This window comes from Phyllostomus discolor, chromosome 2, assembly GCF_004126475.2.
Source record: "Phyllostomus discolor isolate MPI-MPIP mPhyDis1 chromosome 2, mPhyDis1.pri.v3, whole genome shotgun sequence".
NCBI classification, from domain to species: Eukaryota; Metazoa; Chordata; class Mammalia; order Chiroptera; family Phyllostomidae; genus Phyllostomus; species Phyllostomus discolor.
In genome coordinates this window covers 135530251-135542462 of record NC_040904.2, presented here as the reverse complement: position 1 = coordinate 135542462, position 12212 = coordinate 135530251, and the positions used below count along the sequence as shown (strand labels likewise).

General features: G+C 31.8%; 1 protein-coding gene across 1 annotated transcript; it reads left to right on the top strand.

The window, feature by feature from the left end:
- Nucleotides 1-1431: 1431 nt before the first annotated feature.
- NTS (neurotensin) lies at nt 1432-11429 on the top strand. The gene is made up of 4 exons (XM_028533004.2): nt 1432-1670; nt 3863-3924; nt 8612-8824; nt 11084-11429. The coding sequence occupies exons 1-4, from the start codon at nt 1598-1600 to the stop codon at nt 11234-11236; spliced, it is 501 nt and encodes a 166-aa protein (XP_028388805.1). The 5' UTR covers nt 1432-1597; the 3' UTR covers nt 11237-11429.
- The last annotated feature ends 783 nt before the right edge of the window (nt 11430-12212 follow it).

Below are 12212 nucleotides of genomic sequence, written 5' to 3'. Positions count from 1 at the left end.
CCTTTATATATGCTTTCCTCAAGTGAGTCGTGTTCAATATTGTGTTATATACAAGTTTGTAAGGCAAACTAAAAGGAATAAAAGCATCAGCTACTTTTAAGTTCCTGAATATTAAATTATATGAATGACTTTTGCTAGTTTAAATAAGTATTAAATGGTTTAAATTAAATTATTTCCTTAAGTTTAAGGCAAAATGGAGAAGTTAATGTCATAGGCATATACCATATAAATAAACTCTCAGTAGAAATCAATCCGGATTTCTTTCCTTTATGGTTACTACATGATTGATAATATCTCAAAAGTGACCAAGCCTGACACAAAGCTTTACTTTCAAATGTTCACATTCCTGACAGCAGATGACTTTGTGTACCCTGAAATCTTTAATGCAAATGGAAGAGAATCACTTCACTGCAAAAGACATTTTGAGCAATTTTCTTCTGAGAACTTAGAGAAGGAATGAGTATCATTGTAACTTACAAAATATGTGAAGAAATTTTCTTAGAAATGTGACTTTGGTGAATGGTGGTTATGTAGGATTGTCTCATTTCCAGAAGTGCAGTCTCATTTTTATTACTATAACAGGGAAAGAAATGGATTCAATGGTGAAAAGCAGTGAGAAGGAGGTTATACAATGAACAGGAATCAAGAATGACAGAAAAAAAAAGGCAAGTACCAGAACAAAGCAATTGGTGATACAATTTTTTCCACCTGTTGTCACATAATTTATAGTTAGATTTCATAAAATCATGAAATAATTTTCCTAAGACAACTAATTAAAAGTCAGCATACACAATTAGGTCACTCTCCCAGTTATTTATTATAAAACCTTTTTAATTTATTAGGAAATAACATCCTATTTTCCTTAGGGTTACTAGTAGTTTTTTTTGTTTGTTTGTTTTATCTAAAGTATTTTGCTTAGCCCCAATATTATAACTGATTCTCTGATGATCTTTTACTTTCTTCCTTCTTTTAGCATGTATTATCTAAGATCTATATTAGTTCTGAAACCACAAAACATTCAAAAGTGTGAGTTATCAGAAAAGAACTCTAACTCTGTAAGAACTTCCAAACCTAAAGAATCAGTCACATCAGGCATCCATCTGGAGTTGTTGCTTATTAGAAATGACACATCTTGTGTTTCACAACATCAAAACGACAACTTCTTAGAGTCAAGGAAAGAAAGGAAATGGGGAAAGAATTGTACTGGAAATTCTTTTCTACTATGTTCTCTATGGAATCGCTTTTGAATGGTTCCTTCTGCATCAGAAATCTGGAGTAGTAGCTGCAATTAGGGAAGACGTCACCTTCAGTGGAGGTTCAGAAATGGGAGGGAGACAAAGGAAAAGGGGAGGAGGGAGTGGGAAGAGGGGAGGGATGAAGATGAAAGGAGGGAGGGTACATCCTGAAAAGATAATCCCTGTATACTCTCATGACATCATCCTCCTGCACATGTGTGTATATATAAGGAATGGCCAAAGCAACTCATACTTCAGTCACTTTCAAAACCAGCTGAAGGCAAGAGGAAGCATTAGAGAGAGCCTCCCCTTCAGCCTATCTCTGACGTTTATGAACTTCGCTCCCCAGGAATCTCAAGGAGATGATGGCAGGAATGAAAATCCAGTTGGTATGCCTGGTACTCCTGGCTTTCAGCTCCTGGAGTCTGTGTTCAGGTAAGCTCAGCTGTGTTTCACAACTCCCTGAAGTGATTTCTTTTTCCTTTTTTGTAGTGTATTGCTGCTTACGTTAATGTATCCAGGGAGAAGAGATTCTCCCTTATTTTAGATTTGCTCTTTATTAATAAAAAGAAGCTGGATATTTTCTTTCTCTGTCTTTATGATTACAAGAACTGAATTATTTTTGTTTTCAAATCTGCAAAGCAATAAAAGGGATTTTAATGAAACACTTCATGTCCCTCTTTGGAATATAATTACTAGAGAAAAAAAAGCCCCGAAACTGAAATTCATCTGGTCCCTGTCTAATGAGAAGTACAGATGCAGTACCTGTCAAAGTGCGAACCCTTAATTAAAACCCATTCCATTCAAAATGCTGTGCCTCGTTCGCAGTTATTCTCTTAAGAGGCAGTGGCTTCTCCCTTCCCCAATTTATTTTTTAACTGTATGTGTGTTAAGATAATGATATGAAAGTCAATGATTAATGAATAAGTGAGGAAAGCATTATTCATAATAAATTATTTCTAGGAAGATACAAAAACTTTCCAAGTCCTTTTTAAGAATACATTTCATATAATATTTCTATGTGAGAAATAACAGACATCCTGTTAGTTAATTATTTTTTGTATGCCATTTAAGTTGATAAAAAATAGATTTGGAAAATTAACTTTCTTCTTTAAAGAAATTTATTTACCTAGAGTGTTTTGCATGTGATAATTAAGGAGTAGCCATCTATTTCTAAATATCCATCAATAATTTATCTTGACAATGAGAAATTTAGAAGAGTAATAAGAAATATAATGATTATAATAAACTTCATTTAATGTTTGAAATAATTAAATGATCATATCAAAATAAAAAAACAGTAAGTGCAGGAAAATCACTTAACCTGTTTTATAATTTTTATCTTATAAATAAGACATTGAAATGTTTAATTTAAGCTCTCTCTATGATTTTAGTTAAATTATAAAATTGAATTTATAAGATATAAATGTTAACTATTAACATTTTTAATTCTTTTGAACTTTAAAAAGACCTTGATCTTCTAAGTTTGTAATTTTTGTGAGATAAATACCAAATTGTCCACACTTATACAGAAGTATACTTATGGCATGTGAGAAAACTGTGTTATTAATTAAGTAATTAAGTACTTTGTTCATTAAGTTTTGAAACTTTTTGCTCTGATAAGCCAAAATTTATGTTGATTTTGGTATACATTTTTTTTTATAATGGCTAAGGGAATTTGTCATTCCTTGTTGAACACAGATTGGGCCCCTAGAAAATAGGAGAAAATGATCTCTGGTGTATTTAGTTCCTGATACAGTTTAACCAATGGTTTCTCCAAGTGTCACACTTCTTTTTAACAAGTGTAAAGTACAAGGAGCTGTCCTTGCTTTAGGACATCTAGGTTAATGAGTTTGAATTAACTCATAATATTGTAGTGTTCTTTAACTTTATTTTTTATTACATTATAGTATTTTTAGGATTTTTTTCTCTGTAGAATATTTATTAGTGGAAACTGGAGAAGATATTCTTTTAAAAAATCAGAAATCCATTTTAATGCTATTGTACATGTATTAATGGACATCATTTTTGCTTAAATAATTTTCTTAATGGGCTATGATAAAATTGGTCAGTATACATAATTCTAAATTCTTGTTTAAAGTAGAAAAACAAACTTTCTACGTGTGTTTGTAAAATAGTATTTCAAGTTAAATAAATCTGAATGTCTTTTTTATTCTAAAATTATCAGAAAGCAATTCTCTTGTCTTAAAAAGTCTTTGTACACACTATTCATTATGTTGTTTTTTAAATATCAATGTGCATATATTCTATATATGTAAAATATTGCCACTGAAAATTAACCAACTTATTTGATGACATTACTATTATATCATATAATCACTTTTTCAATTTTGAGATTTATAGAATAGACAACTCCAAATCATCAGCAGCCCTCTCAGCATATAATTAGGTGTTCACGTTCTTAGAAGTGCATTGATTTTTCTGGCTTCTTCTTAGTCTAAAATAAAACTATACATTTTTTATGAATATCATTTTAAGTAGAATACACACATAGAAAAGACAGCATGCCTCAGACTATTTTTTAGATTAATCTAAAATCTGCAGGTTAAAATGTAATTATATGAAATGTGGTTATATAGTAAACATGTGGTTTTGATTTTACTCAGATTCAGAAGAGGAAATGAAAGCGTTAGAAACAGATTTATTGACCGATGTGTATACATCAAAGGTAAGTTTTTTTTTTAAACCAAGGATTGAAAAACATAGAAACTTTCATTATAAGCATGGTGTCCTTTTCCTATAGTGATAACTTCCAGAAAAGACTAAAAAGTTCACAGGGAGGCATTTCCTTTCCTGGGAAACTTCCTTAAGTTCAAAGGAGTTAAAGGTGTTGATGTGACAGGGAAAAAATTATAGTGACTATCAATCAGTATATTGTAACTTTAATTAAATAGTCACATATTATTTATGTGGACATGGATATGTATTTAAAGGAATACTGTTTCCATTCTTATCAAGTTGTGTGTGATGAAAGGTACACTGGCCTCCCACTATATGCATAAATGAGGATTAAGTAACATATTTTACCGTTTTCATTTTATTGGGGAAAGTAAAATGGAGTTCTTAAATTACAAATGAAAGTTCATGCCAACCCATGAATGATGTGTGGTAGAGAGTAAAGAGCCACAGACTGGCAAACAGGAGCTTGGAGATTTATTCCTACAATTGTGATTATGGACTATTTGCTCTTAACCAAGTGGTAGCTGCCATTGTTTACGTTTTTTTTTCTTTTCTTATTTTTAAATGCTGCAGTTGGAGTTTGTGATCTTTTACACATTTACATTAAATTAATGCCTGGATTTAAATTCTTCATACAATAGAAGTGTTATCTGAACCTGCTCAATGTTTTCATTGAATCAAGTAAAACTGTATACTGGACCCTATTATTCCTTTCCTGGGATCTTGAAAATAAGGTTCCTAGACCCTAACCTGTACCTAGGAATAAAACTTAATTAGAGTACACCTGATTACCATGCTACCACACTATGTTTATTTATGCAATGTGTATATAAATGTAGAGTTAGAGAACAGGGTTCCAGCCAAAAGATATATCTCAAAGAAAAGTAAATTTTTGGGTGAGACACTCACTGCTGTAACACTGGGATGCCAAGGCTGAAGGAAGACTCAACAGATGTCCTGGAGATAAAGTAAGCGTCTCAAACTCCTGTTTAGAAGCAATGCTCAGCTCAGGTCCTGCCAGGTCACATTTGGATGAGTGTGTTTTAGGTACACCAATTTTTACTGGATATGTAGAATTATGTTTGCTCATGCTTTGGTATGCTTTTATCAAGAAAGAGAACCTGGTACAATATTTCTTCAGGCTTTCCAAAAAATTGCTGGAATGATGTAATTTTCTATGATAAAATCAATGCATTGTATGCATTACAAATTTAATAAATATTTATGAACTAACAATGGGAATCTAGGATTCATTAATAATCTTCACCTTTTGCATTCAACTGCAAAAACTTCAGGGTTCCACCACAGTTGACTTTAATTATTTTCAATTTAGTGAAATGTTTAAATTCACCATTTATTGAACTCATCTAAGTTCAGTATATTATAGGTAGTATTAGTCATATAGATTAGGTTCCATTTAATTGAGGAAACAGAAATTTGACTAGGGTTTTATTCAGTATTAGAAAATTAAATCAAATAATGGTAAGTAGGAACCACAAATACTCCAGTTTTCCTTATCTCAAAAGCAGGAAGAAACATTACTCTGAATTTCTTATCCATAGGTTTAGGTCTATTATAAACATTTGTATAAAATGATTTACTAAGATTGTCTACTGTTAATGAAAAATTATCCATACCATTTGTTAAAGATAGTAAGAAAAAGTTTATTCAAGAGGACCTGCTACAACAAGGGTTTTGCAGAGATCGGACCCAACACTGAATCCAATAAGAACAAGTGTGCATTTATAATGAAGGAGCAGGGTGGGGTCAGTGGAATAAAATTTATTAAGATGAAACATTAAAGCTAAGAGGATTTTTCCTTGATGATTCTACAAGATTCTGATATTGAGGGTGGAAATCTGATTAACTATCAGATATATCTGGCGTGATCCATACCATGGGTAAGGAATATTCTTTATATTGACACAGGAGGATTTTTGCTAAAACTGGACTAAGCAGACCAAAGGCAGAAACCAAAGGCTCAGAGGAGCCTGGCTCAGATTTGGTCAAGGAGAGGGTCTCTGTCTCTTTCCTGAGTGAAATAGTTTAAACCTTACACTAAATGTTCTCAAACACATTACTTAGACATTCTTCGGTCAAGATGGCTTTCTCTGCTGTGCTTTCTAGGTATAACAGGGGTTAGTTAATGTGACATTCAACAATAGTGTTGAGTGATGTAGTGACTATTTTAATTGGCAAAGGGAAGATGATTAACTGTTTCCTCAACAACAACAAAAAATCAACAGTAGTCCTGACAGATACTTTATGAATAAAGCATTCTGTGATCAAATTAATTTAGAGAACATTGCATACATTACTGGTACCACTGAAAAATTATAACGAGTGTTTGAAAGTCAAAAGTGCTGAGGGGACCTACATTCAGGAGACTTGCACTTTTCTTTAAACTGAAGGATTCCAATGTACTTGACAATGGCATTCCTTTTTAAAAGCCAGTGAGTGCAGAACCAGTGTCCTATGAAATACACTATAGAAAATGATTAAGATGCTCTCTGAAGAGCTTTGCAAATGTAAAATTATGTTCATCCCAGCAACTGGTAGAGTATAAGGTGTTGTAGCCACACAATGGATCATGTTGACTCTAAGTTTTCATAGCAGAAAAGTTCAAGTAATGACTGGCTAATCATACTCAGGGGATATAGTTGAAAGAATTTCCAAACCATTGAAAACGTCATGGTGAATGTCTTTGTAGTCACAGATTTTCCTGCCCTTATGATAAAAACCTTAATCAAAGATATGGACATTTATAATTTTAATACATATTGCCAAAACATCCATCAAGAGGTTATACCAGTCTACACCCAGACCCAAAAGTATTTATGAAAGGAAGTGTCTCTGTCCCCAGGAACCATTGAGTGTACTTGTATTTTTAAAAGTCTGATCTAATGGTAGCCAAGCTGAATGTCATTGTACATACTTCTTTCACATGTGATTCTGTGACGTGTTTGCTCACATTAGTATCCAAAGTTAAATTAAATTTCTTTTTTAAATTGAGGTATTCACCTATTTTTTGAGGAGCTCCACATTTGTTAAGCATATTAACACATCGTGTTGGCTTTTACACTACAGCTGGCTTTGATTTTAGTTCAGGGTATTAATTTCCCAGAGAGATAATTTACCCATTTATGTATTTAGATTATCTTCTTGTTTATGGATTCTGGTTGGATATTTGTTTAATAGTATCTTTCCAGGTTTGTAAAATAAATTTTATATATTTACACACTATTATGTTTTTATCCATATTTAACACATCTGGGTATTATTAGACTATAATATGTCAAGAAAAGTTATAACTAGATCTACATCCAGATTTCCACATATCTCAAAGATTTCAAATGCAAACATTGTTTATATGCAATACACTCATATATATTTGGATCCATTATTGAATACTATATTCTCTTCTGTTGAGTTTTATGTTTTGTTTTATCAACTCACTCCTTTAATTCCTGGAATTGTAAAAAAACATTTTAATAACTGGTAAAACAAAGTTCTTTATTACTTTTTTATTTTTTCTAAATCTTTTTAGTTATGCTCACATACTCATACTTCCAAATTAACTTTATAATTATTCTGACAAATTGCCTCTTCTAAATTCCAGTCTCCATATTTTCCAAATTAAAAGTTCGATTTATGTTTGGATTACATTTGGATAATAGAGAGAGAATTGGCACCTGAAACAATTGTTACTGAGCCTACCCATGATGGCTTTGCCGTCATTCAAATTATTTTATGTCCTTTAGGAAAAACTTGTGCTTTCTTTCATCTAAGCCTTTTGAAATGTTTATTAATTTTTACCAATTATTTCACATTTAAGTTCTCCTATGTTCTTATCTTTTCTCATTGATTATTCTTGGTACATCAGACAAATCTAGAGAATATTATAGTTTGCAAATATATGGTGAGCTGTGATGCTGCCTGTGATAACTCTTAATGTGTAAACTAGAGTAGTAGTTTCTCACTGCTCTTATTGTCCCAGTCTGTTGGTAACATCTTAGTCCCTTCTCCATTAGATATCAAACTGAACTGTAATTAAGAGAGAAGGGCACCCTGGCCAGTGTGGTACAGTTGGTTGGAATCTCATTCTGTAATTAAAAGTTCTGGTTTCCTGTCAGGGCACATACCTAGGTTGCAGAGTTGATCCCTGATCCTCCATCACCCATCTGGGTTCCTGTCACCCATCCTCAGTCCAAGTGCATACGGGAGGCAACCAATTGATGCTTCTCTCTCATATCAATGTTTCCCTCTCTGCGTTCTGCTCTCCTTCTCCCTCTGAAAGCAATGAAAAAAGTGTCCTCAGGTGAGGATAAAAATAAATAAATAAAAAGAAAGAGAGAAAAGTATATTTAATATTTTCATGTGATATTTAATATTTTATGTGGTGTGACATATATATTTATATATTTCTACTTCCTGTCATTTTTTTTTCTTTCTTGTTTTGTTCATATATGAGTGTATGGTATGTTTGACTTTATTTTTAATAGATAATATGAGATATTGCCTCTATTCAATTTTGTGATATGAAGGTAATAAATTAATGACAGTGTATTTAGGGTAAAGTAACAGTTAAACCCTAAAATATAAAGGCTTAGCACAATATAAATTTATTTTGTATTCATGAAAGGTTTAAATGCAATACCTATTTGTTTATGTTTCAGGTCAGTAAGGCAAGTGTTCCTTCTTGGAAAATGACTCTGCTGAGTATTTGCAGTCTTGTAAACAACCTGAACAGCCAAGCTGAGGAGACAGGAGAGCCCCTTATTACAAGAAGGAAATTTCCCACTGGCTTAGATGATTTTAGCTTGGAAGCAATGTTGACGATATACCAGATCCGAAATATCTGTCACAGCAGGGCCTTCCAACACTGGGAGGTAAAACAAAAACAAAACATGAATATAATTATAGTTATCTCTTATTTGTACCATTTTAAAATTTTGATCATTATCTAACAGGAAGACATAAATATTAAAGAAGAATAAACCACATGTTGAGGTTAATATTCCCTCAGATCTTCAAAGTGTCTCTTAAATGTTTGCAGTTGAGAAAATTATTTTTTCTTTCATCTTAAAAGGGGAATATGCCTTAAGGTAGATTTTGATCCAAATGCTTAAATAAATGGTTTGTTTAGGCAATTTTTGGTGGTGGCTGTGGTAGCAGTGCCCAAGAAATTTAGAGAAATCAAACTGTTTTCTTAGAAGCACTAAGTCATGTTTTTTTATAAACAAACACAAAACACAGAAAGGTCTATTAATATCTGAATATGTTAGGCAAATAAAATCAGAATGATAGGGGTATTCATTAATAAAACTATATTTACGTGCATATATCTATATCTATATATATGCCCTTATTTCATTGAATGTGTGGATTGTAGGCATCTGTAGCAGCTAAACCAGAGCTACCATGGGCAGGGCAGCCAGGTTTTATCATACAGAACGACAGCAAAGGGCCACATGGACCTGTGGTAGTAAATACCACCCTGGTCATCCACCACCTCTGGTTTGGGAAGGTCCTATTTGTTTGGGAGAGTGACAGATGCTTTAAAGGAAATAAAATTTAAATTTTTTCTCAAAAAGGGAAACATTTTTTATTCAGATAAATCTCTAAAGTTATTTGCATAATGTTTTATAGTACAGGTTTACATCAACGCCGGTGACTTTATATTAACCTTCCCTGTTAATATAAAAATCTCTATAACTATCACAAATGACCTCTGGAAATGAGGAAAGATAAAACAGAGACAGTCTCATGTTTAACTTAACTAACACAGGAAAGATATTCTAGATGAATAACCATGAGGTTAGTTATAGTTTTACTTGTTGAACGAATCATTCCTTAATTCGTATTTCAACTAACTGGTTTAGCCTTTGAAATATTGTTTAAGTCATTAGCACTTGAAGTATACTAACTTTAACATAGGGAAATGTCAATTATATTTATATCTGTGGGAAAAAAACTAAAAAAAGTATTATACAGACAAATCAGGTGCACATAAGATAAGAACTTCTGTTATTTAAAATTTTACTGAGTGATTAATAACAACATGATAATATTCAGAGCATGCCACAAGTAATTACAGACTGTATTCAGGGAGAAACAAAAGATTAAGAAGTGAGATTGTTTGACACTAGCTTTCTTTTATCCTCTAAAATTGAATAGTTATGGATTGAAATAAAGTACTACTGGCACTTGTGATACAATTCAATGCATGTGCATTATAATGAAAAACTTAGTCTTCTGTCAGTATTAGTATGGCACCCCAAAGTTTAGAAGTCACTCACCAATATGAATACAATTCTTATCTCAACCATTTATTTTTTAAATTTTATGTAAATTATGTGCAAAATTCTAGAAATAGTTCCTAGATATTTTATACTAGATCAAAGTTTTGAATAAGAGCAGAATTATTAGAAAACATGTTTGGAACTAAGTTTAGAATGGAGCATACTTTACAAAATCTTTAGGCAATATTCTATCTACAGAGTAACTGCTTTAATTATTGTATATGAACTTGCTTTTAATTGTTAAACATCCCAATCTAAGGAGATCTTACTATTTAAACACAACTTTTACATATGTTAATTTCTATGACTATGTGTTTTAGTTGATATTTTCTCTATGATTGAGAAATGGATCTTTGGGATGGATTTTAGTCAAGTCATAAATAACTTAATTGAACATAAAATATCATTGATCTCTAAATTTGTTTTACTAGATTCAAAATGATTTGTTGTGATTTATACTATGTTTCTATAATATTTTTGTCTAACATGAATTGAAGCCTGAATATACTCAAAGTTCTATTAGGTATGTTCTTTCAGTTGGAGGTATTAGTGTGTGGTCTTGACATATTATAAAGGCTAGTTTGAGGAACTAGGAAGAACACTGGCCAGAGAATCAGAAAAAAAAACATTTTTCATTCTTTCTCAGCCACCTGATAGCTATTTGTTCCTGGGCAAAAAACAAAAACCAAACAAAAAAAACGATACTTAATTGCTTTGCACCTCATATACATTTCATTCATATATGTTTTACTGTCTAAATAGCACATGAGATAAGATGTAGAAAAATACTCTGAAATGAAAGATTTTATGCTTGTAAGTTTTATTAATGCTCTGTCTCTCTTGCAGTTAATTCAGGAAGATGTTCTTGATAATGGAAATGAAAAAAATGAAAAGGAAGAAGTTATAAAGAGAAAAATTCCTTACATTCTGAAACGGCAGCTATATGCAAATAAACCCAGAAGACCCTACATACTCAAAAGAGATTCTTACTACTACTGAGAGGATAAATATTTTATTTCCATGTGATTGTGACTTATCACTTTTTAATTAAATATCAAATTATAACTGTGTGGGAATGTGAGAGAACACAATTACATAGTCTCTTCTACAATTGTGCTTTATTGGATGTAATTATTCTGCACTAATGGAAATTGGACTAAATGTTTTCAATAAATCTACATCTTGAGCATGATGTGTTCTGTATAATTGGAGTAGATATTAATTACGTCATATATAAAATGTTTTATAATTTTGCAAAGAATTTGATGGGTGGTTTAAACAGTCAAAATGTTTGACATTTTAAACCGAACGGTGGGAAATTATAATAGGGTTCTATGGCAAAGTCTAGCTTATGCATCATTAACCCAGAAAAATAATAGTACTTCTTTTATTATTTGACTGATATATATTTTTTAAATTGAGAGAAATTATGTGGGTTTTTTTCCAAGACTCAACTCCTAAATTTCTCTGGTATGGGAAGTAATAATGATAAAATAAGATCATTTTAAAAGAATAATTAATGAAGTACTAATAATTATATCTATCTTAATAAATGACTTTCAACTGAATTTTTTGTTAAACAGAATTAATATACAGTAAAGAGACAATAAGTCATCAGAATCACATTTCTCTGAAGATTTACTTCCATCAGAAGAGTTACCATTTATTTTCATTCCCCCTACTATGATTTAGTAAATGATAGCTGTATCTTCAACTTCATTGAGGACTGTGACTAATATTTCTCCAATTGGGAATTTTTGAGGCAAAAAGAATACTTCAACTACCTCATCATAAATTATGTTTGAGTCCATATTTACAGTGACTTACAGTCACTCTTCTCACAATCCTTACATTTCGCCTTGCTACTGGCATCCTAGGCTCTTTCACAATCATCCAAGAAGATCTTTCCTCACAGGGTTGCAACCTAGTCCACGGCATCTGTGAAAGACAACATCAAGGTATAAGTTGTTCTAGA

Excerpts from the sequence above, each read along its gene's own strand:
- NTS (XM_028533004.2), top strand. The coding sequence starts at position 1,598 with ATGATGGCAGGAATGAAAATCCAGTTGGTATGCCTGGTACTCCTGGCT. Across the intron at positions 3,925-8,611 it reads CCGATGTGTATACATCAAAG|GTCAGTAAGGCAAGTGTTCC; the intron begins GTAAGTTTTTTT and ends TTTATGTTTCAG. Across the intron at positions 8,825-11,083 it reads GGGCCTTCCAACACTGGGAG|TTAATTCAGGAAGATGTTCT; the intron begins GTAAAACAAAAA and ends TCTCTCTTGCAG.